General features: G+C 46.3%; 1 protein-coding gene across 1 annotated transcript in view; it reads left to right on the top strand.

The window, feature by feature from the left end:
• Positions 1–25591, top strand: part of LOC129838901 (protein O-mannosyl-transferase TMTC2-like) — a 114698-nt gene that overhangs the window by 69231 nt on the left and 19876 nt on the right. Inside the window, exons 3-8 of the mRNA XM_055906165.1 lie at positions 10320–11223; positions 11534–11648; positions 12368–12453; positions 13625–13809; positions 14922–15000; positions 22608–22729. Coding sequence (XP_055762140.1) covers positions 10320–11223; positions 11534–11648; positions 12368–12453; positions 13625–13809; positions 14922–15000; positions 22608–22729 — 1491 coding nt within the window. The remainder of the gene's footprint in view (positions 1–10319; positions 11224–11533; positions 11649–12367; positions 12454–13624; positions 13810–14921; positions 15001–22607; positions 22730–25591) is intronic.

Genomic DNA, 25591 nt, shown 5'->3' with positions numbered 1-25591 from the left:
TACTCAGGACAAAAGGCCCAATGTGTTAAGAGAAGTGTAAACGGCCTGGATGTCCCTGGTTGATGACATCAGAGTTCCATCAAAAACACTGGCCAATGTACTGCATCCACACAGAGGTGATACTCCGGGTGAAGTTTCCCGTCGGTACAGATCTAGGATCAGCTTTCTCCCCCAATCCTTACCTTAAAGTGATGCAACAAAAGTTTTGTATCATTTCTGCCGGTAGCTTTGAAAGTAAATCCCCTACAAATTGTGCACAATTGTGTAGAATGTCATCCATTTCATATGATATGTTACGAATTACAATTCGTACAATATGTTATGAATTTGTAAGTGCTTAAGATCCCGTTCAAATCAAATCAAACTTTATTTGTCACATGCGCCGAATACAACAAGTGTAGTTCTTACTATGATATGCTTACTTACAAGCCCTTAACCAACAGTGCAGTTCAAGAAGAGTTAAGAAAATATTGACCAAATAAACAAAAGTAAAAAATTATAACACAATAACATAACAATAACGAGGCTATATACAGGGGGTACCGATACCAAGTCAGTGTGCGGGGGTACAGGTTACAGGTCATTTGTACATGTAGGTAGGGGTGAAGTGACTATGCATTGATAATAAACAGCAGTGAGTAGCAGCAGTGTACAAAACAAATGGAGAGTTGGGGGGGTCAATGTAAATAGTCCGGTGGCCATTTGATTAATTGTTCAGGAGTCTTATGGCTTGGGGGTAGAAGCTGTTAAGGAGCCTTTTGATCCTAGACTTGGAGCTCCGGTACCGCTTGCCGTGCGGTAGCAGAGAAAACAGTCTATGACTTCGGTGACTGTAGTCTCTGACAATTTTATGGGCTTTCCTCTGACACAGCCTATTATATAGGTCCTGGATGGCAGCAAGCTTGGCCCCAGTGATGCACTGGGCAGTACGCACTACCCTCTGTAGCGCCTTACGGTCAGATACCGAGCAGTTGCCATACCAGGCGGTGATGCAACCGGTCAGGATGCTCTCGATGGTGCAGCTGTAGAACCTTTTGAGGATCCGGGGACCCATGCCAAATCTTTTCAGTCTCCTGAGGTGGAAAAGGTTTTGTCGTGCCCTTTTCACGACTGTCTTGGTGTGTTTGGACCATGATAGATTGTTAGTGATGTGGACACTACAGCACCGTCCACTACAGCCCCGTTGATGTTATTGGGGGCCTGTTCGGCCCACCTTTTCCTGTAGTCCACAATAAGCTCCTTTGTCTTGCTCACATTGAGGGAGAGGTTGCTGTCCTGGCACCACACTGCCAATTCTCTGACCTCCTCCCTGTAGGCTGTCTCATCGTAGCAAACTTAATGATGGTGTTGGAGTCATGTTTGGCCACGCAGTCGTGGGTGAACAGGGAGTACAGGAGGGGCCCCAGTGTTGAGGATCAGGGTGGCAGACGTGTTGTTGCCTACCCTTACCACCTGGGGGGCGGCCCGTCAGGAAGTCCAGGATCCAGTTGCAGAGGGAGGTGTTTAGTCCCAGAGTCCATAGTTTAGTGATGAGCTTCGTGGGTACTATGGTGTTGAACGCTGAGCTGTAGTCAATGAACAGCATTCTCACATAGGTGTTCCTTTTGTCCAGGTGGGAAAGGACAGTGTGGAGTGCGATTGAGATTGCGTCCAGACTTGTGGAGGTCTTGGCTGATTTCTTTTGATTTTCCCATGATGTCAAGCAATGAGGCGGTGCCTCAGAAAAAAAATTGTGGTTGACCCTTGGGAGCAATTTCCAAATGCCTGAAGGTACCACATTCATCTGTACAAACAATTGTATGCAAATATAAACACCATGGGACCACGCAGCCGTCATACCGCTCAGGGAGGAAACGCGTTCTGTCTCCTAGAGATGAACGTACTTTGGTGCGAAAAGTGCAAACTAATTCCAGAACAACAGCAAAGGACCTTGTGAAGATGCTGGAGGAAACCGGTACAAAAGTATCTATATCCACAGTAAAACGAGTCCTAAAAAAGCCAGACTACGGTTTGCAACTGCACATGGGGACAACGATCGAACTTTTTGTAGAAATGTCCTCTGGTCTGATGAAACAAAAATGGAACTGTTTGGCCATAATGACCATCGTTATGTTTGGAGAAAAAGTGGGAGGCTTGCAAGCCGAAGAACACCATCCCAACCGTGAAGCATGGGGTGGCAGCATCATGTTGTGGGGGTGCTTTGCTGCAGGAGGGACTGGTGCACTCCACAAAAAAAGATGGCATCATGAGGTAGAAAATTAAGTGGATATATTGAAGCAACATCTCAAGACATCAGTCAGGAAGTTAAAGCTTGGTCGCAAATGGGTCTTCCAAATGGACAATGACCCCAAGTGTACTTCCAAATTTGTGGCAAAATGGCTTAAGGACAACAAAGTCAAGGTATTGGAGTGGCCAGCACAAAGCCCTGACCTCATTCCTATAGAAAATATGTGGGCAGAACTGAAAGTGTGTGCGAGTAAGGAGGCTTACAAACCTGACTCAGTTCCACCAGCTCCAAAATTCACCCAACTTATTGTGGGAAGCTTGTGGAAGGCTACCTGAAACATTTGACCCAAGTTAAACAATTTAAAGGCAATGCTACCAAACACTAATTGAGTATATGTAACGTCTGACCCACTGGGAATGTGATGAAAGAAATAAAGGCTGAAATAAATAATTCTCTCTACTATTTTTCTGACATTTCACATTCTTAAAATAAAGTGGTGATCCTAACTGACCTACGACAAGGTATTTTTACTAGGATCAAATGTCTGGAATTGTGAAAAACTGAGTTTAAATGAATTTGGCTAAGGTGTATGTAAACTTACGACTTCAACTGTACGTACGGTCACTGTGGGGACAACGTCGTCGATGCACTTATTGATGAAGCCGATGACTGAGGTGGTATACTCCTCAATGCCATTGGATGAATCCGTGAACATATTCCAGTCAGTGTTAGCAAAACAGTCCTGTAGCGTACCGTCCACTACATCTTACCACTTTTGTATTGAGCGAGTCACTGGTACTTCCTACTTTAGTTTTTGCTCGTAAGCTTGGAATAAAGTTGGTCTAGAGTTTATTTTTCCTCCTCTGGTTGCACATAAAACTGATTTAAGTTTCCCTGCATTAAAGTCCCCGGCCACTAGGAGCGCCGCTTCTGGGTGAGCATTTTCTAGTTTGCTTATAGAGTTGGTCTTATAGAGTTGGTTGCGTGCGGTCTTAGTGCCAGCATCGATCTGTGGCGGTAAATAGACGGCTACGAATAATATAGATGAGAACTCTCTTGGTAGATAGTGTGGTCTACAGCTTATCATAAGGTACTCTACCTCAGGCGAGTAATACCTCGAGACTTATTTAACCTTTTACGGGGGCAGCCCGACACCGGTACACTTATGACAACATCCAGCTCAAAGTGCAGGGCGCGAAATTCAAAATCTATTCATTTTAAAATATTTAACTTTCACACATTAACAAGTCCAAGACACCAGATGAAAGGTGCACATCTTGTGAATCAAGCCAACATGTCTGATTTTTAAAATGTTTTACAGGGAAGACAAAATATGTAAATCTATTAGCTAACCATGTTAGCAAAAGACACAACTTTTTCTAACTCCATCAGTTTCTTACTCCATCAGGCGCTATCACAAATTCGACCAAATAAAGATATAAATAGCCACTAACCAAGAAACAAATTCATCAGATGACAGTCTGATAACATATTTATTGTATAGCATATGTTTTGTTCGAAAAATTTGCATATTTCATGTATAAACCATAGTTTACATTTCAGCTACAATCCGAAATTGCACCAAAAGCAGCCATAATATTTACAGACACCAACGTCAAATAGCTAATTACTCATCATAAAACATTTCTGAAAAATACATAGTCTGCAGCAATTGAAAGACAGGCATCTTGTGATTCCAAACAATATTTCCGATTTATTAAATGTTTTACAGCGCAAACAAAATGTATCGCTATATTAGCGTAGCTACAATAGACAGAAATAATTGGGCGCCCACGGCCAATTCACATGCACGACAGATATATGAAATAACATCATAAAATGGGTCTTACTTTTGCTGATCTTTCATCAGAATGTTGAAGAACGTGTCCTCTGTCCAGATGAGTCGTTGTTTTGATTCAGAATGGCAAATGTCCCTCTTCAATTAGCATTGGCACTTGCCGAGTGGCATAAATTTCTCCAACGTAAACACAGTCAGAGGACGGAACACGGCAAAACTCCCGAATAAAGTTTCAATAATCTGATTAAACTATATTGAAAAAACATACATTACGATTATATGGTCACATGTATCAAAAAAAAATCGAGCCGGAGACGTTAGCCGTTTGTTACCAAGGCAAAACAGAAATCCATCGCACTTCCTCCAGAGTACCGGAAGTGGACGGTCAGGTCAAAGAAATAGGTATTTTTCCACCACAGAACAAGATGAGCAGACAAATTTCTTCTCTGACATCCTCTTTACACCAATAGGAAGGCGTATAGAGTGTCAGCAGACTCCTAAGTGTTAAGACCATGTATAGGCATCAAATTGAAAAGAGCATCGATTTCTGACATTTTACTTCCTGGTCAGGAAAAGTGCTGCAGAAGAACTTCTGTTTCACTCAGAGAAATAACTCTTTTAGAAACTAGAAAGTGTTTTCTATCCAAAAAGAATAATAATATTCATATTGTACGAGCAAGATTTGAGTAGGAGGCCGTTTGAAATGGGCACGATTTCACTGGCTACTCAACACTTTGCCTTGCAGCCATAAGAAGTTTTAATATTAGACATCGCGCACCAGCTGTTATTGACAAAAAGACACACCCCCACCACTCGTCTTACCAGACGTAGCTTCTCTGTTCAGCTGGTGCATTTAAAATCTCTCCAGCTCTATTTTATCTGTGTCGTCCTTCAGCCACGACTCGTGAAACATAAGATATTACAGTTCTTAATGTCCCGTTGGTAGGATAATCTTAATCAGAAATCATCAATTTCATTTTCCAATGATTGCATGTTAGCAAGTAGAATTGATGGCAGTGGGACTTTACTCGATCGCCAACGGATTCTCAAAAGGCAGCCCGATCTGCGTCCTCTTTTTCTCCGTCTTTTCTTCATGCAAATGATGGGGATCTGGGCCTGTTCCCAGGAGAGCAGTATATCTTTTTCGTCGGACTCGTTAAAGGAAAAAGGTTCCTCCAGTTTGTGGTGAGCAATCCCAGTTCTGATGTCCAGAAGTTATTTTCGGTCATAAGAGACGTAAGCAGCAACATTATGTATAAAATAAGTAAAAAAATAAGTTACAAACAACGCAAAAACAACCTTACAAAATAGCACAATTGGTTGCAGGCATGTAAAAAGCCATCCTCTTCGGCGCCATCTTAACAGTCTCTGAGTAGTGGGGAAACTAGGGGCAACTTCATCCTACACCCAGATATTGTGGCAGCGTTGCAATGTCAAGCATTGTAAGGATCAGGCTAGGGATAGGAGTGCAACAGTGGCCTGGCTATCATACACAATGTTACTGTTTTAACTCTAACTAAAAGAGTATGGTCCAAGAAGGCCCAACCAAGGCCCATATACCAGGAGGATTTATGAGGAGGATGGGGAGTGTAAACGGGACGTGACTTTATAGAGGAAGTCCATAGGCTCTTTCCCCCTGCTGCTTTCTGTCAGTCCACAGGCAGCTTTATGAGAGAGTCAACTAATGTCAACCTAATCCCGCTGTGTCTTCAAACACGTCTTGAACAGCGCCAACAGACACTAGTAACAGTACGATGGGTATTAGAGGACCACACGCAGCAGAGGACAATGTTTGAACATGGCTAATGATGAATGACAAACACAATGAGGAGATAAGAATGGGCTGGTCACCATGTTATTTAAAAGAGAGATAGGGAGAGAGGGAGAGAGAGAGACAGGGAGAGAGAGAGGGACAGAGGGAGAGGGAGACAGAGAGAGAGAGAGAGAGGGACAGAGGGAGAGGGAGGGACAGTGCCCATGCGGATGGAAAGCAGAGATGTAGTGAAGAGAGCAGTAATAATCCACAGTGTGTGAGATCTGTGGAGAGCGCAGGGTTTAGATGAAAGCCTTTGCCCGAGTGGGACTGCAGCTTTGACATGCTGCAGGGGATTATTCCGGCTCTTTTAACCAGCCACAGATCTTATGAGCTCCAATAAGAGAGCTGCTCTGACGCTGGAAATAAAGTAACTAACTCAAACAGATAAATCATCAATGATCCTAGCATTGCCTTGGGTGACATCGACTGCACCTCTAGAATCCAATCGCATCAAATCAATCCACATAAAATTAAGTCAAATGTTATTTGTAAAGTTATTTTTGCAAAATCATTTTTCACAGAATAGCCAGATGAGTTGTGAAATAGAATGATACAGAGAGAAAGGTTGAAGTTCGTAATAGAAAAAAGTGCAGAAAAGTAAGCAGGTGAGTTTATCTTCATAGTGCTTCAGAGGAATTTGGTGGAGTTTCAGACTCTCACTCAGAATTGAAGGAAAACTGATTTTCTTACTCCCTTCAGCCCAAAAATCTTTAAATCTCCCCGGTCATATTTGATATCTTTCTACAGAAAGAGAAGAATGAAAACACAGATTTTCTGTAATTGGTTTATCTCACAGTCACATGTACCTCATCTCAAAGGAAATCTTCTCCTCCTCAGAGAGATGAAATTGTCTCACACTCTCAGTTCTGAAGTGAAGGCCCAACAAATGAAGCATGTCTATTGTCCAGAACAAGTCAATCCTAATAAACTCCTTAGTCCTAATTTAAGGGTAATTGGAGATGCAGGTTTCAAAAACTCGTACGCACTAGTATGGTCATAACCTTCGCTGAGCAGGCCTATTTGAAAATAGTTTCTCTCTGAGCTCTCTGTTGAGAGTTAACTGGGGCTATGTTTATGTGCTTATGAATATATTTGATTTGATATCCTGAATGTACATTACTTCCAGCTGAACTGTAGGCTACTGACACTTTTAAAGAGGATTTTCTCTGTTTACAGTTAGGAGCACAATGACATTGTTTGATAAATAATCCATCAGGTTTAAACTGTACGACATCATTCTTTGGCAATGAGACAAACCATTTTCATACTGCCGTGCCAACCGGAGCCATACTGTGCTGGCTCTGATCCTTTCTGTTCACATTGACCTTTGCAGCGTGACAACCGTAACTATAGTAGATGCGTGACCAGGCCAGTGCAGTACAGCTCAGCTCGGCATGGCTCGGCTCGGCATGACTCGACTCGCCATGACTCGGTGCGGTTTAGGAGTGTGGAAAGAAGATGAGAACTAGACACCTAGGCTGTGCAGCTGCCTGGTTGCCTATGTCATGCTGGGGTTAACACTCTTACTCAATCTATTCATCTCTGTGGTGCTCTGAGATTATTTAATATTTACTTTGTAACCTAATTTAAAGTAGGGAGTACATTTTGTCTGTAATTGCGAAACAGCCTGAAATGTTCAATGGCCTGGTGAGATTGTGATGAAAACACTTACCTACACAGACATACACACACAAACACACACACACACACACACACACACACACACACACACACACACACACACACACACACACACACACACACACACACACACACACACACACACACACACACACACACACACACACACACACACACACACACACACACACACGGCTGTCATGCCACCCCCACAGATTCAGCCAGAGTTCACTGGAGGCCGGTGTGTGGATGGAAGCCACACTCTCTGTCTGTACTGTACAGTAGGGAGACAGTAGGGAGAAGAGAAAACTCCCTGGTCTCTGGACAGTAGGAAGCCTCATGCTGTCGGCCTGGCCGATAAATATTTTAAAAAGCGTCCATACAGATTCATCCAAATTAATTACATTTCTTCTTTAGACCATCAGACCAACGGATGATGATAAACTGGATTATGAGATCACAATACATCATAAGGGGGCCATACATGCTTATGACAAGTGTTATAATGCATTCAAACTGCATCATAATGCGTTATACCTGCAGGCTTGAAGTAAAGTGTTTCCCCAACTTTCTCCTGAGAGAGAGCAATATGTTCTGTTCAACTGGTATATGTGTCAATACATTCCTTTCACAGCTGCAGCCTCTCTCTTCCGGACTGCGGTGACCCCTAAGCCTAGACAGATGTGATTTAATTAGCCAGAATCGGGCGGGGGTGGGGGGGTCAAGGACGTGACCGGACAACCTTCCGTAACCATAGCAACGGTAACTCTAGACTTTAAAGTTTTGCAGACCTGTCCAGAGGACAGGGGCCGTATTCACAAGGTATGAGTCAGAGTGCTGATCTAGGATCAGGTTCCTCCGTGTCCATATAATCATATTTATTATGATATAAAAGACTGATCAGCACTCTGACTAAACCAGATCAGCACTCCTACTCTGAATATGGGCCCAGGAGTGTGACCCTGTAAAACAAAGTGAAATGATATTTGAGCTCTACTTATCAGTTATCTACTTATCATACAGTTGTCCCCTGGCTGCTTTCTGTTTCAGCCTTTTTTGATTCGAGTAGTGCTCTAATCTATTCATCAAAAAATAAAATTCCCAGATTTTTATGAGCCTAACATGCCAAAAAAGGTCTTAATTCCTATGCCAGATATGTATTCATAAAGCCATTAGGAACTGTAAAAATAGCAAACAATCTCTCTTAAAGTCCATTTCCCTCTGAGAAGTTCATGAGGGGATGGGTTAGTAACATTTGGCAGTTGTAATGAAGTTTTGAAGTTACTAGTCCTGGTCTAACTACAGTAACGTCCCTGGTGGAGCTGAAAGCTGAACGTGGTGACAGGCCAGTGGAAGGTGTTTAATAAGGAACCTGACGCTGATCATGCTGCGGCATTAATCCTCTTATAGCTGTAAACAGAATCTACATACCGACACAGTGAGCTCTGAGCTGATTAAACATCACTCTCCACTCTACTGAAATGGGCCAACAATCTGAATCAGGCCCTCCCCACTCTACTTCTCCCAGCATACACTAGGGCAGCATCTGACATGGCACCCTATTCCCTACACTATGTATGTAGGGTGCCATTTCAGAACCCACCCTAGGCCTGAGTTGTGCAGTCAAATTGCACTCAAGGGACTTAGCTAGTCTAAACACATAGCCTATTTGGGCATACAAGACACCATGCTACAATACATGGACGGATCTGTTCTATATCAAATTTAGAGGCATTACTTTGCAGGAAGATGGATGAACGGAATAAGAATGAGAGAAACACAGTGCAGCCGTGATGTCATCGTATGCAGTTGGTAGAAGGGTCCAGTGTCCTGGTCTATTGGTCACGTATAGTAGGTGCTCTGTTTATTTGACATGTCTTTATTGGGGCAAAGGAAACTGTTTAAAAACTCCATTGGCACCACTGCTCCAACATTTTAGAGGTCCATTTTTATTTAACCTTGATTTAACCAGGAAACGCCTGGTTAAATTAAAGGGAATTAATTTAAATGTATATTTTAATGTACATAGGCCTAACTGTAATTAATGTAGGTATGAGCTTAGCATACATTTACATTGAGTTTCACAGCTACTTTATTGGGCAGTAATAGCATATGTTCACGTGGAATTGGCCTAGCCTACCAGTATTTCTCATCCCACCGTCAAATGAGAAGACTCCTTCTCCTTTAGGGCATTATTCTATTAAATCAAACTGAAACATATGAATAGAGGTCGACACCAACATGGAGGGTCATTTGAGAAAGATTCCCACAAGTATGTTTTCTGATGAATGTGAAGTGTTAATATCCCCCATTTAGTCTCTCAGTGCTATCAATGCTTAATTTCTCAAAAAATGCTTTCTGTGTTTGTGTAGCAACAGAGCCATATTATTTCTGGCCGTTGTAGATACCTTTTTCAGAGGACTTGCCAATAATACACAGAGTGCTTGGCTGTGTCAATTGCGCATGAACACGGCTTGAGCCCTGGGCAGCTTTTGCAAAAACATTCCTTCCATTTCATTCCTCATTTCTAAACAGTTCTATTCTAGAAATTCCTCGTGATGTGAAATCAAAATTCTAAATTTCGCACTAATGTATATGAATACACACCAAATAAACCAAAACCAAATGCTTCTGTGTTAAAGAAAATATCTACTACTTAGTCTAATAGATGTGACTTAGTATCAGCCAACAAACTATTTCTAGTTACCAATGCATTCCCAGAATGCGAGCAGGAACGTTTTCAGAATGCTAAAGTTTTCTAAAAGTTCCCTGAACGTTTCACAGAAGTCCCAGGGTAGTTCCCATAACATTCCTATAATGTTTTCTCTCTCCTACAGAAGAGGAACACCACTGTACTGCTGAGTCTGAGTGTGTTGGTCTCCTGGGGCGTGCTTCTCCTGGCTGCTCGTCTCTACTGGATGGGTAACAAGCCCCCCAACTTCTCCAACTCAGACAACCCGGCGGCCGACTCGCCACACCTTCTCACGCGAACACTGACCTTCCTTTACCTGCCCGCCGCCAACGCCTGGCTCCTCCTATGCCCTGTCCAGCTCAGCTTCGATTGGTCCATGGACGCTCTACCGCTAATCAAGACCTTTTCTGATTGGAGGAACCTTCACACCGTGGCCTTCTATGCTGGATTTACTCTCCTGGCCTGGTGTGGCCTCCGTAGCAGTAGCAGCCCCGACTCCAAGGCCAAGGAGACCAATGGGAAAGCTCACTTGGCGAACGGGAAGGCCCTCACCAATGGGCACAGCTACCATCCTCCAGACGGCAACCACAACAACCACAACATAAACTCAGAGCAGGGCTCTCCAAAGACCAATGGGAAAACCACCCTCAACGGGAATGGGTTCACCAAAACCTACCAATGTTCCCCTCGGACCACCCACCCCTCCCTCCCCTCCCTTGCCACCCTCCCCTCCACGGAGAACGTGGTGGTCTTCTCCCTGGGCCTACTCTCGCTGCCCTTCCTCCCGGCCACAAACCTCTTCTTCTATGTGGGCTTTGTGGTGGCCGAGCGGCTGCTGTACATACCCAGCATGGGCTTCTGTCTGCTGGTGGCGGTGGGGATCCGGGCCCTGTACGTCAGGCTGAGAACCAGGGGCACCAGGGTCGTGCTGCTGGGTCTGTGCGCGGGCCTGGTGTTGCTGTACGGCATCAAGACGGTACTGAGGAACAGGGACTGGAGCAACGAGGAGATGCTCTACAAGTCAGGGATCAGTGTTAACCCCGCTAAAGGTAGTGTGGAGGAGACTGTTGACTAACCAACACATTCTGGAATATGGGCCTTTGGTTTGGTACTTTAGTCCCACTGTGATAAAGTTAGGCCTGAGAATTACATCACTCTCATGTAGATTAAAACATTTTTCAGTTCTATATTATTCTAGGTCCAGGACTAGGCTTATTCTATGGCTGACAAACTGGCTCATAAAGAATAAAGTATATGTCATAAATTATTTGTAATCTTTCCTCATAAATGCAAAACTCAAGATCTTTCCATTACACAATACCTGTATACACTTGACAGACACCTTTCTCTCTTTGTTAGCATGGGGCAACTTGGGAAACGTCCTGAAGAACCAGGGCAAGATGGCAGAGGCGGAGAGGGCGTACCGGAATGCCCTGTATTACCGGGGAAACATGGCTGACATGTTGTATAATCTGTGAGTGTGAGATGTGTCATCTCTGCATCTCTCCACTACCTCAACAAGGATGAAGGGCCATGAAAGCTGCCATCCATCAATAGTGCTTAGACAGACAGGGAGAATAAAAAGGGATAGAGGGAGAGGGGGAGAGGCTAGGGGCAGAGAGAGAGAGAGAGAGAGAGAGCGCTAGAGAGAGAGAGAGAGAGAGAGGAGAGAGAGAGATGGAGAGAGAGAGAGAGAGAGAGAGAGAGAGAGAGGAAATGGGTTGTTTTATCCCTAGATGGGATCCTGTTCCCCTTGACAGTGATTTCATGAATCATGATTTGCGGGGCTCTGGGAAAACATGAAGGCAGTTCTAATACCCACATTAACCCTCCGAGTGTCAAAGGTGCCAAGCCTCATAACCGGCCCACATTTCCCACTCACCTGACAGTGTTTTCTTCCCCTCTCTCTACTCCCTGTCCCCCTGTCAAGAAACAGGAAGTCACCTTTGTCAACAAACACATTTCTGTGTTTACATGACACACCGTTAATGAAGGTGTCGCTCTGAGATTACTGATGGTTAACAAATAAACCGAATAAACCGAGTGTCACTAAACACTGTGTAATGTTATGCTGCAATTAGATTTAAAACCCAAACAGTCAGAGTTGCCACATGGTTTCCCTGATTGCCCTGTAGACCTCTCTTTCCTCTGCTTCATTCTACCATAATTCTGGACCTGTTTTCTTTCCACCAGGGGTTTGCTGCTTCAAGAGAACCACAGGTCCTCAGAGGCACTGCATTACTATAAGCTGGCCATTGGGAGCAGGCCAACTCTGGCGTGTAAGTATTGCTAAGAGACCATTTTCTAAAATGGCGTATTGCGGGGCTGAAGTGATTGAGATCGGGGCCCGGCCGGTGGAGATGAAAGGAGCTGATACGGGACCTGCCTAATGGGTTGTCTCTAGCATTGTTTAATTCAATTACATGAATTGAATGTTACATTCAGGTTTTCATCACGGCCCAGTGTTAATGCTGAGTTAGTTGTCATGTCTGGCCCATTTCAGAGGTCTATCGGACCGTTTCAGCCAACAGTCTAATGGAAGTCAATCTCACTCTTGACTGCTGGCGTATGTAATGTGTAGACATATTTGACTGTATCAGACTCTAGCAGAGGACGGGGAAAGCAGGGGATTTGGGTTGCATGAGTTACTTGTTAATTCCTCAGTTTTCCCCATCAACCTCTCTTTCAACCTCTCTGGACTCTACTCACACACACTACACTGACACTCCAACACACACACACAAACTGTCACGGATCCCTCCGGAACTGTCATTACGCACACCTGGTCCCTATTCCCATTGATTAGTAATTGTATAAGTGTGCCCTTTGTTCACCATTGTCTGGTTGATTATTGTTCCAAAGTCCGTTGGTCATGTGAATACCTGTGTTGTGTTGTTTTGGCTTTCGTGGCACATATATTGTACAGATGATTACGGCAGATGATTATGGGTCTCGTCCCGTGTGGTATCATTGTGCGATTGTATATTTATTTGAGGTACCCCTCGCTCTTTTGTTTGGGTTTCTACCCTGTGTTTTGTATATGTGTTTGTTTGGTCTTCGTCCCCGTGCCTTTACACGGCACGCTGTAATTTGGGAAATAAAACCCATATTACGCATTCCTGCGCCTGTCTCCCGATCCCTTTATACCAACGTGACAGTAAGTAAGCATTTCACTGTAAAGTCTGCACCTGTTGTATTCAACGCATGTGACAAATAAAATGTGATTTGTTTTCTTGTCCCTAAACCTTTTCCCTGCTTCTATCTATCCCCTCTGTTTCTCCATTTCTCTTCCTGCTCTAATCCTCCACCTCTGCCCCCTCTCTTCCCCCATTTCTAATCCTCTACCTTCTCTCTCCCTCATTCCTCTTCCTCTGTCCTCCCTATTCCCCCTCCTCCACCCCGTCTTCTCCCTCTGTTCCTCCTCCTCTGCCCCCTCTCGTCACCCCACAGCGGCCTACTTGAACACGGGCATCATCCTGATGAACCAGGGCGGTCTGGAGGAGGCCAAGAGGACCTTTGTAACCTGCGCTGAGATCCCAGACGAGAACCTGAAGGACCCCCATGCCCACAAGAGCTCCGTCACCAGCTGCCTGTACAACTTGGGCAAGCTGCTCCACGAGCAGGGCCTGCAGGAGGTATGATACTACAGTAGTCTACACTACAGTGGAGACAGGGCAGTGGCTGAGACGTAGAAATGCAACGGATAGAATCTATAAAAGTACACTTCAATACAGTACATTAGAACCAGAGCAATGGCCGAGATGTAGAAATAAAATGAATAGCATGTATAGAGGTGCACTACACTACTGTACAGTGGAGCCATGGCAGAAACATAGAAATATAATGTATGGAGGTGCACTACACCACAGTACAGTGGATCCATGGCAGAAACATAGAAATATAATGTATGGAGGTGCACTACACCACAGTACAGTGGAGCCATGGCAGAAACATAGAAATATAATGTATGGAGGTGCGCTACAGTACAGTACAGTGGAGCCATGGCAGAAACATAGAAATATAATGTATGGAGGTGCACTACACCACAGTACAGTGGAGCCATGGCAGAAACATAGAAATATAATGTATGGAGGTGCACTACAGTACAGTACAGTGGAGCCATGGGAGAAACATAGAAATATAATGTATGGAGGTGCACTACAGTACAGTACAGTGGAGCCATGGGAGAAACATATAAATCCAATGTATAGAATGTATAGAGATGCACTACACCACAGTACAATGGAGCCATGGCAGAAACATAGAAATATAATGTATGGAGGTGCACTACACCACAGTACAGTGGATCCATGGCAGAAACATAGAAATATAATGTATGGAGGTGCACTACACCACAGTACAGTGGAGCCATGGCAGAAACATAGAAATATAATGTATGGAGGTGCACTACACCACAGTACAGTGGAGCCATGGGAGAAACATATAAATACAATGGATAAGATGTATACAGCAAATGCAGTTTGATAGCATACTGTGATAGTGTACTTAAGCTCTTGAGTTTCTGAAAACTAGCTGTCTGAAAACTTGCTTAATCTTCCGGCCTTGGCTTTATATGAGCTCAGTTACTGCTCAAATTAACTAACTCTTCATCTATGACAAAATGACAGAGCTGACTAGACTCATCTTCCTGAAGCCCTTTCCATTAGACAGTGAGGAAGAGGCTTTGTGGATGGTGACACACTGATGAAACACACTGTGACTAACTGCCCTCCCCCCTCTATGACAGGAGGCTCTGTCTGTCTATAAAGAAGCCGTGCAGAAAATGCCGAAGCAGTTTGCACCTCAGAGTCTCTACAACATGATGGGTGAGTAATAACAGGAGAACATTTATTTTTTCACTAATATTTTGGGGGGATTTTTCCCCCATCTCTACTCACCAAGTTCAATAAACACGGCACTTTACAAAACAAACACAGTTCATACATTCTCATACATCAGGGTTACTCGACTCTTACCCTACGAGGTCCACAGCCTGCTGATTTTCTGTCTTTCCTCAAAATGAATTGCACACACCTGGTGTCCCATGTTTAAATCAGTCCCTGATTAGAAGGGAACAATGAAGAAATGCAGTGGAACTGGCTCTGAGGTCCCGGGTTTAGTTTGAGGGTCATATATCATCATGTACTGTATTGTTAACATCCTAGAATCTGGTGAAAGGGAATGAAGGAGGAAAGGTGAGCATTTTCTAAAGGTTGACATGTTTAAGCACAGACCAAGCTCAACCAGGGAAAGTGTTTCCCAGGATCAAAACCAGAACCAACCCATGTCCGGGAGACTGTTTCTGTTTCCTACCCCAGCTCACCATATTACTCTACCCTGGATCACTCTCCACTCTACCAACACTCTACCCTGGATCACTCTCCACTCTACCATCACTCTACCCTGGATCACTCTCCACTCTACCCTAGATCGCTCTCCAATCTACCAACACTCTACCCTGGATCACTCTCCACTCTACCATCACTCTACCCTAGATCACTCTCCACTCTACCATCACTCTACCCTGGATCACTCTCCACTCTACCCTAGATCGCTCTCCAATCTACCAACACTCTACCCTGGATCACTCTCCACTCTACCATCACTCTACCCTAGATCACTCTCCACTCTACCATCACTCTACCCTGGATCACTCTCCACTCTACCATCACTCTACCCTAGATCACTCTCCACTCTACCATCACTCTACCCTGGATCACTCTCCACTCTACCATCACTCTACCCTAGATCACTCTCCACTCTACCATCACTCTACCCTGGATCACTCTCCACTCTACCATCACTCTACCCTGGATCACTCTCCTCTCTACCAACACTCTACCCTGGATCACTCTCCACTCTACCATCACTCTACCCTGGATCACTCTCCACTCTACCATCACTCTACCCTGGATCACTCTCCACTCTACCATCACTCTACCCTAGATCACTCTCCACTCTACCATCACTCTACCCTGGATCACTCTCCACTCTACCATCACTCTACCCTAGATCACTCTCCACTCTACCATCACTCTACCCTGGATCACTCTCCACTCTACCATCACTCTACCCTAGATCACTCTCCACTCTACCATCACTCTACCCTGGATCACTCTCCACTCTACCATCACTCTCCACTCTACCCTAGATCACTCTCCACTCTACCATCACTCTACCCTGGATCACTCTCCACTCTACCATCACTCTACCCTAGATCACTCTCCACTCTACCAACACTCTACCCTGGATCACTCTCCACTCTACCATCACTCTACCCTGGATCACTCTCCACTCTACCCTAGATCGCTCTCCACTCTACCATCACTCTACCCTAGATCACTCTCCACTCTACCCTAGATCGCTCTCCACGCTACCATCACTCCACCCTAGATCACTCTCCACTCTACCCTAGATCCCTCTCCACTCTACCATCACTCTACCCTGGATCACTCTCCACTCTACCATCACTCTACCCTAGATCACTCTCCACTCTACCATCACGCTACGCTGGATCACTCACCACTCTACCATCACTCTCCACTCTACCTTAGATCGCTCTCCACTCTACCATCACTCTACCCTGGATCACTCTCCACTCTACCATCACTCTACCCTAGATCACTCTCTACTCTACCAACACTCTACCCTGGATCACTCTCCACTCTACCATCACTCTACCCTGGATCACTCTCCACTCTACCCTAGATCGCTCTCCACTCTACCATCACTCCACCCTAGATCACTCTCCACTCTACCAACACTCTACCCTGGATCACTCTCCATTCCACCATCACTCTACCCTGGATCACTCTCCACTCTACCATCACTCTACCCTAGATCACTCTCCACTCTACCATCACTCTACCCTGGATCACTCTCCACCCACCATCACTCTACCCTAGATCGCTCTTCACTCTACCATCACTCTACCCTGGATCACTCTCCACTCTACCATCACTCTACCCTGGATCGCTCTCCACTCTACCATCACTCTACCCTGGATCACTCTCCACTCTACCCAAGATCGCTCTCCACTCTACCATCACTCTACCCTAGATCGCTCTCCACTCTACCATCACCCTAGATCACTCTCCCCTATACTATCACTCTAGCCTGGATAATTCTCCACTCTACCCTAGATCGCTCTCCACTCTACCATCAATCCACCCTAGATCACTCTCCACTCTACCCTAGATCGCTCTCCACTCTACCATCACCCTAGATCACTCTCCCCTATACCATCACTCTAGCCTGGATAATTCTCCACTCTACCCTAGATCACTCTCCACTCTACCATCACTCTACCCTGGATCACTCTCCACCCACCATCACTCTACCCTAGATCGCTCTTCACTCTACCATCACTCTACCCTGGATCACTCTCCACTCTACTATCACTCTACCCTGGATCGCTCTCCACTGCACCATCACTCTACCCTAGATCACTCTCCACTCTACCCTAGATCACTCTCCACTCCACCATCACTCTACCCTAGATCACTCTCCACTCTACCCTAGATCCCTGTCTAGCACAGTGTTCTGCAGGGCTGACAGTCAGGAATTGAAATGGAGTTGACAGGTATCTCTGGTATTCTGTTCATGGGGAAGCAAACTAATTTGTCCACTGAGGTAGATTTAGTTTGACAGTCTATCTGGAGCCATGTCAGGCTTTTGACTTAGCCAATTGCTGAAGGTGAAAAGCCGGGTATTGGCAACAACTTTGACGCGTGACGAGGAAGACTTGGCACAGGGAGACGACTTTAATCATCCAAATATCCTTCTTAATTCCTACCTATCACATATGATAATTCTCCTCATCTTTGATTCATGTAATTGAGGAATATGTGTTTAGAATGACTCATTCTGGTGGTAGTAGAACAACCTGCGTATGGTCTTCAGTTTCCCCCCCCCCAAAAAGAGATTTCCCCATATTATCTCCATGAAACGAAGCTATTTGATGTGCTTTAAGCAGATAACATCGGTTTAATTCCATTCCAACACCACAGCTCCAAAATATGCAGGCAATCCTAATGTAGATGTGAATCAGGATTCGAAGGGAATTCAAACTAAGCTGGCTATAATAAGTCATGTCCCATGTTGTGTTATTCTATCACTAATTACATTATTAGAAGCCCTTCCTGATTGCATGGTTGAGATTGCTGTGCCGTGTCGGCAACATTCTTGGGATGACGCGTGGTGGGGGCCTGAGAAGAGGGAGAGTGTTTGTTCAGGTGAGAGGGGGGCTGTCATCAGGGCCCCGGGGATTGGCGCCGCTGCGCTGGGATCAGATCTGGGATTCTCACGGCTTTGAGAACAGAGACATTCTCCGAGAGAAACTGGTCACGTTCCAACTGAAATTGGGGTCAGGGGTTTAATTTAACGGAAGAATATTTATTTTTTATTGGTGGAATGACGAGTGTTTTTAGGAATGGAGGACTGGAAACCTGTTGGAGATCTATTATAGAACTCTATTCATCAGACACTGGGAGCACTGGAGCATGTCATCCTATCAGAAGTCACAGGCAGGGAGAGAGCAGCGGTGAGGTAGCTTCCATGCAACCAGCAGTTTTTACATTGTGCTGTGTAAATACTCTCTTGGTTGCATGGAAGGTAGTGGTGAGTCTGCTCTCACCCGACTCGCTGTCCCTCCGCTCTCCCTCCCTACTCTGAGAAAAGAGGACAGTCTTCCAGCTGATGGGGAAACTTAAGTCGCACTGCATTATTTTTTGCCTCATGCACCAATTCATGTTGTTACTCCTATGACCAGAGAAAGTGAAATATGCCTCGATATTAAAAAAGGCACAAGCAGCTAATAACAACGCAAGGTCATTGAAACAAATTGCTATACTCATTAATTGCAGCTGCAGTGCTGGTTTTAGCGTGAGTGGAAGTAGGGAGAACATATTTTATGGCTTATGAAAGTGTTGAACCAAGTGTTGGCAGTGCTGAGTAACAACAAACATGAACTTACTCATAAAAACAGCAGCTCTTTGCTCTCTCTAGTCATGGTTTTGAAATCTCACAGTATCAACTCTGAGGTATTTGATTGGCCAACGGTAGGCCTATAGGTGCACTTGATTTGCTCTCTCGGCTTGCCAGGTAGGTGGAGTTCTACATTCACACACATGAAATGGTTCAAAATGGGAACACTTTACCTTCGCGGGGCGAGGACTGCTGAATCAAGTGCACCAACAGCGCAAAAACGAATAAAAAAAATAGGAACGCAAGGCTTTATCATTTGGTTTTGTACAGAAATGTTTGGTGATCAACTAGGAATGCCTTGGATCACGATCGACCGGTTGGTGACCAATGCACTAGATAGATAGAAAGGAAAGTCACAGAACCCATCATACTACAACATCTTTGATACGAGTTTTCCTCTTATTATAAAGTGTCAGAGAAGCCATTGAGTCATGGGTCTCTCTACGACTGTAATGACTGTCAATGTTGTTCTCCTCCTCAAACGAGGAGGAGCATGGATAGGACCAAGATGCGGATTGATAATTGTACATGTTTAATGAAAATAACAGGAAAACACTACAAACTACAAAACAACAAACGTGACATACCTCAAAACAGTCCTGTGTGGTCCAACCACTGACACAGGAAACAAACACCCACAAAACACCAGTGAAACCCTGGCTGCCTTTGTATGACTCTCAATTAGAGACAAACAATACACACCTGTCTCTAATTGAGAATCATACCAGGCCGAACACAAAACCCCACATAGAAATACAAACATAGACAAACCCACCCAACTCACGCCCTGACCAACTAAAATGAATACAAAACAAAGGAAAACAGGTCAGGAACGTGACAGAACCCCCCCCTTAAGGTGCGAACTCCGGGCGCACCAGCACAAAGTCTAGGGGAGGGTCTGGGTGGGCGTCTGTCCACGGTGGCGGCTCTGGCGGTGGACGAGGTCCCCACCCCACCATAATCAATCCCCGCTTCTTTATCCCCCTCCCAATGACCACCCTCCCACTAACCCCACCTAAATGAAGGGGCAGCACCGGGATAAGGGGCAGCACCGGGACAAGGGGCAGCACCGGGACAAGGGGCAGCACCGGGACAAGGGGCAGCACCGGGACAAGGGGCAACACCGGGATAAGGGGCAGCACCGGGATAAGGGGCAGCACCGGGACAAGGGGCAGCACCGGGACAAGGGGCAGCACCGGGACAAGGGGCAGCACCGGGACAAGGGGCAGCACCGGGACAAGGGGCAGCACCGGGACAAGGGGCAGCACCGGGATAAGGACCAGCACCGGGATAAGGGGCGGCAGGTCCTGGCTGAGGGACTCCGGCAGGTCCTGGCTGAGTGGCAGCTCCGGACTGTAGGGCAGCTCCGGACTGTAGGGCAGCTCCGGACTGTACGGCAGCTCCGGACTGTAGGGCAGCTCCGGACTGTCGGACGTCTCTGGCAGCTCCTGACTGGCGGGCGTCTCTGGCAGCTCCTGACTGGCGGGCGTCTCTGGCAGCTCCTGACTGGCGGGCGTCTCTGGCAGCTCCTGACTGGCGGGCGTCTCTGGCAGCTCCTGACTGGCGGGCGTCTCTGGCAGCTCCTGACTGGCGGGCGTCTCTGGCAGCTCCTGACTGGCGGGCGTCTCTGGCAGCTCCTGACTGACGGACGGCTCTAGCGGCTCCTGACTGACGGACGGCTCTACTGGCTCGGGACAGACGGACGGCTCTAATGGCTCGTGGCAGACGGACGACTCAGATGGCGCTGGGCAGACAGATGGCTCAGACGGCGCTGGGCAGACAGATGGCTCAGACGGCGCTGGGCAGACAGATGGCTCAGACGGCGCTGGGCAGACAGATGGCTCAGACGGCGCTGGGCAGACGGGCCGTTCAGGCACCGCTGGGCAGACGGCAGACTCTGGCCGGCTGAGACGCACTATAGGCCTGGTGCGTGGTACCGGAACTGGAGGTACCGGGCTGAGGGCACGCACCTCAGGGCGAGTGCGGGGAACAGGAACAGGGCACACTGGACTCTCGTGGCGCACTCTAGGCCTGGTGCGTGGTACCGGAACTGGAGGTACCGGGCTGAGGGCACGCACCTCAGGGCGAGTGCGGGGAGAAGGAACAGTGAGTCCAGGGCTCTGGAGACGCACAGGAGGCTTGGTGCGTGGTGCCGGAACTGGAGGCACCGGGCTGGAGACACGCACCATAGGGAGAGTACGTGGAAGAGGAACAGGGCTCTGGAGATGCACTGGAAGCCTGGTGCGTGGTGTAGGCACTGGTGGTACTGAGCTGGGGTGGGAAGGTGGCGCCGGATATACCGGACCGTGAAGGAGGACACGTGCTCTTGAGCACCGAGCCTCCCCAACCTTACCAGGTTGAATGGTCCCCGTAGCCCTGCCAGTGCGGCGAGGTGGAATAGCCCGCACTGGGCTATGCAGGCGAACCGGGGACACCACCTGTAAGGCTGGTGCCATGTACGCCGGCCCGAGGAGACGTACTGGAGACCAGATACGTTGGGCCGGCTTCATGGCACTCGGCTCGATGCCCAACCTAGCCCTCCCAGTGCGGCAAGGTGGAATAGCCCGCACTGGGCTAAGCACGCGTACTGGGGACACCGTGCGCTTTACCGCATAACACGGTGTCTGACCAGTACGACGCCCTCTTACTCCACGGCAAGCCCGGGGAGTTGGCTCAGGTATCCAACCCGGCTTCGCCACACTCCCCTTTAGCCCCCCCCCCCCAAGAAATTTTTGGGTGAGCCTTTTGGGTTTCCAGCCACTCTGCCTTGCAAGCGCCTCATAATGCCGCCTCTCCGCTTTCGCTGCCTCCAGCTCCGCTTTGGGGCGGCGACACTCCACTGGCTGTGCCCAGGGTCCTTCTCCGTCCAGAATCTCCTCCCAAGTCCATTCCTCTTTTCCCCATTGCTGTAGTTCCTTTTCTCTCTCCTCAATCCGCTTGGTCCTGTTGTGGTGGGTGTTTCTGTAATGACTGTCAATGTTGTTCTCCTCCTCAAACGAGGAGGAGCATGGATAGGACCAAGATGCGGATTGATAATTGTACATGTTTAATGAAAATAACAGGAAAACACTACAAACTACAAAACAACAAACGTGACATACCTCAAAACAGTCCTGTGTGGTCCAACCACTGACACAGGAAACAAACACCCACAAAACACCAGTGAAACCCTGGCTGCCTTTGTATGACTCTCAATTAGAGACAAACAATACACACCTGTCTCTAATTGAGAATCATACCAGGCCGAACACAAAACCCCACATAGAAATACAAACATAGACAAACCCACCCAACTCACGCCCTGACCAACTAAAATGAATACAAAACAAAGGAAAACAGGTCAGGAACGTGACAACGACCCCTTTCCTCTGACCTCTGAATGTTGACCCCCCCCATACAGTAGGAGAGGCCGTATCGCCCATGACCTGTGACCTTTAACCCCTAACAGGAGAGGCCTACATGAGGCTGAATAGGCTGGAGGAGGCGGGCCACTGGTACAGAGAGTCGCTCAGGGCCAAGCCAGACCACATCCCGGCACACCTGACCTACGGGAAACTCCTGTCCATCATTGTAAGTCCCTCCTCTACCAACCTCTTTAAGGCCAGACAATTCCTCACATTCATTGATTACAGCTGCATAAAAGTGCCTTTTTATTACATTTTTTACAACAGAACACGACAAAAGACAGAAACTAGAGATGCACTGATGTGGATATTCTGGGATATCTGATATTTCTTTGCAATATCAACCAATAAAGACATTTCTGTTTCATTTGATGTCTTTTTTTTACCATTCTAGTACAGATACAAACAAAATAAGGCTAATAAGAATATATGTAAAATAGCTTAAATATGGGAAAGGAGTAATCATTTGTATTTTCATAAGAAAGTAGAAAGTTCAGGACAACTCAAGGAAGAGCATCGGGTATGATCTGATGTGTAGAAAATAATATTTGTATTCCTTTGAATGAATTTCTGCCAGTCATCCCGTGCAGAATTGTGCAGTTTTGACACGTTTCAGATATGCATTGAAATATATGTGACCGGTTACAGGGTCTGAGGCGTTTGACGCTAGTTCCTACTTACGTCAGAATACTTTCAAAGTAGAATTCAGAAATGGTGCGTTGCCATGGAAACCATATGATTACAATCCAAATGAGAGAAACCAGATGCTTTGTGTGACCCCCATAGCATTGGAAATGTTCGGTTCAATAGCACCTTCGCCCTCTTCTATCTCTGTCTCGATGAGAAGGATCCTTGTATAATATAATGTTGAGATAATGGAGAGAAAATGATGGTTGGACAGCATTAAGATTCCCATGGGGCAGTGCGTTCCTCGAGGACATACTTTTCAGAAAACGTTATTTTATAGAAGAATCGAGCTTCGACCCCGGGCGAGATGGACATGTCAGACCTGTAGGTGTAGATATCATAATCTGGGTCTGTGTCATTGTCCACCTGTTTAGGGAACAAAACAGCCCACTGCCAAGTGTCATAATAAAATGTATGTTCAATTTTGTTAGAGGAGTAGAATCCAACCCAGGTGTAATAGAGTTTGTTCTTCCAATCAGTGAAGGTCTTCTTGACGAACAGGCGAGCGCAGGCGTGGCCATCTTTAGTGTAGAGCTGCAGACTGACATCAGAGTCAACTGGAGGTATGTTAACAGGAATCTTCCGGTCAGAGTCATCATACTTAGGGCTGCTCATGATGACAGAGTGCAAGTTGATCAGGAGCCTGACCTGCAGGCCGGGGTTTAGGTATACATTGGCATCGAAGCTTCCGTAGCTGCACGTGCCAAGGGGGGTAACAGAGGTCATTTTATTGTCCGCGTAGAGGGCTACCATCATCCCCACATCCAGCAGACTCCTTGGGAATTTTGCCCATTTAATTCTGGCGTACCCGTTGTTCCAGTTTTCAGTTGATCTCACCTCCAGCTTGATGCCAAGACACTCCATGGTTAGCAACCTGAGTATTTTCAGTATTTGTACATTTACCCCCACACAGCTGTTTAGTGAATTCCCTCATGTAGTATGTCTCTGAGAATGATCTGGAGTGCGTATTGTAGACGGCAGCATACAGAAACACAGACACACGGTCCCCCCAGTTGTTAGATAGGCTCTGGATTTCTCTCAGGAGGTTGACACTTAGGAGGAAGGTGTTATCAGGGTCGTACTGCTTGCTGCGGGGGTCATGTTGTGGGTAGTGCTATGTTATGTAGACTGCTTCCACCACATTCCCCTGCATTTTGATAATGATTCTGTCCCTATTGTTCTCTATGGACCAGGGCATGAGGTAATAGCTTTGAGTGACGTAAGGAGGTAGGTGCCAAGCCCTCGTGGAGACTGTGTGTTGAGATTCCCTACCGTGTAGGAAGTCTGTTCCTTCAGGGATGGAAGCACCTGTTTAGCGTTATCGTACCACTGAAAGCCCCAGTCTCCCCTTGATGGCACAAAGACTGGTGTGATTAGGCTGTTGCTGTTGGTGTTGTTTTTGCCAATGAGGACATTGTTAGCAAAATGGTGGAGTAGCATCAGGCCATGGCGTGGGAAGCTGTGGCCAAGTTCAAAGTTCCTGAAGTTACTTATAGAGTTGAGAGTTGGCGGATCTGCAGAGACCAAAGCCAGGGGAAGCAACAGGTGGAAAGAGCAAATAGGCTTTTTCTCTCCATGGTGAACCTGTTAGAAGGAGAATGACTGTCGAATGTCTGTCTCAATCTACAGAGATGAGTGGGAAGTCCTGTAGGTCCAGTTTACATCGGGAGTGTGCTATCCCTTTCAAGGGGCAATCTGCGGTTCAAACAAGAACACATCCGTCAACCCACCACTGTTTTAATAAAGGGAGTGGCTGTAACCACTTTAAAATTCATAGACAGAGCTGTTGATGCAAGGACTGGCCAGCCATGATATCAAAAGGATAGTTTTAACCATGTGTTGAGGCTATACAGTGTTTGTTAACAATTACACTGTTTACGAGTAAAACAAGCTTATATTTTGGGTTCTGATGGGGTATGACAGTTGAACTAAGCTCATGAGGCATTTATACAGTAAGTTATATTCTTTAATTTAAAAGTCCCAAAATAGATTTAGTAATCGCAGATTGCCTCTTTAAGAAAGGCCTCTTCAGTGTTAACCGCTAATTACAGTAGCCACAGCACAACGGATACAAAACCACTGCTGTCTGATGGAAGTGACTGTCCAACTCTTACCTGTTCCTTGAGAACTACCTCAGAATAGCCCTTAACTTCTTATCTGTTCTAAACGAAATGCGGCTGGCTTATACCACACAGGCACGCTCTCACCAAGCCAAAACTAGTCGAGCAGGTAGGCAGTGTGAGTTCTCAGAATGATGCCACGCCTTAGAATGGTTTGCATGGTGACCGCGTTGTGAGATTTTTTGTATACAGGCCGTGGCTGCGGATTGGACTTTTTCGGG

The sequence above is a fragment of the Salvelinus fontinalis genome, chromosome 39, assembly GCF_029448725.1.
Source record: "Salvelinus fontinalis isolate EN_2023a chromosome 39, ASM2944872v1, whole genome shotgun sequence".
NCBI lineage: Eukaryota > Metazoa > Chordata > Actinopteri > Salmoniformes > Salmonidae > Salvelinus > Salvelinus fontinalis.
The sequence above is the reverse complement of the archived record's forward strand: the minus strand, read 5'-3'. Positions and strand labels throughout refer to the sequence as shown.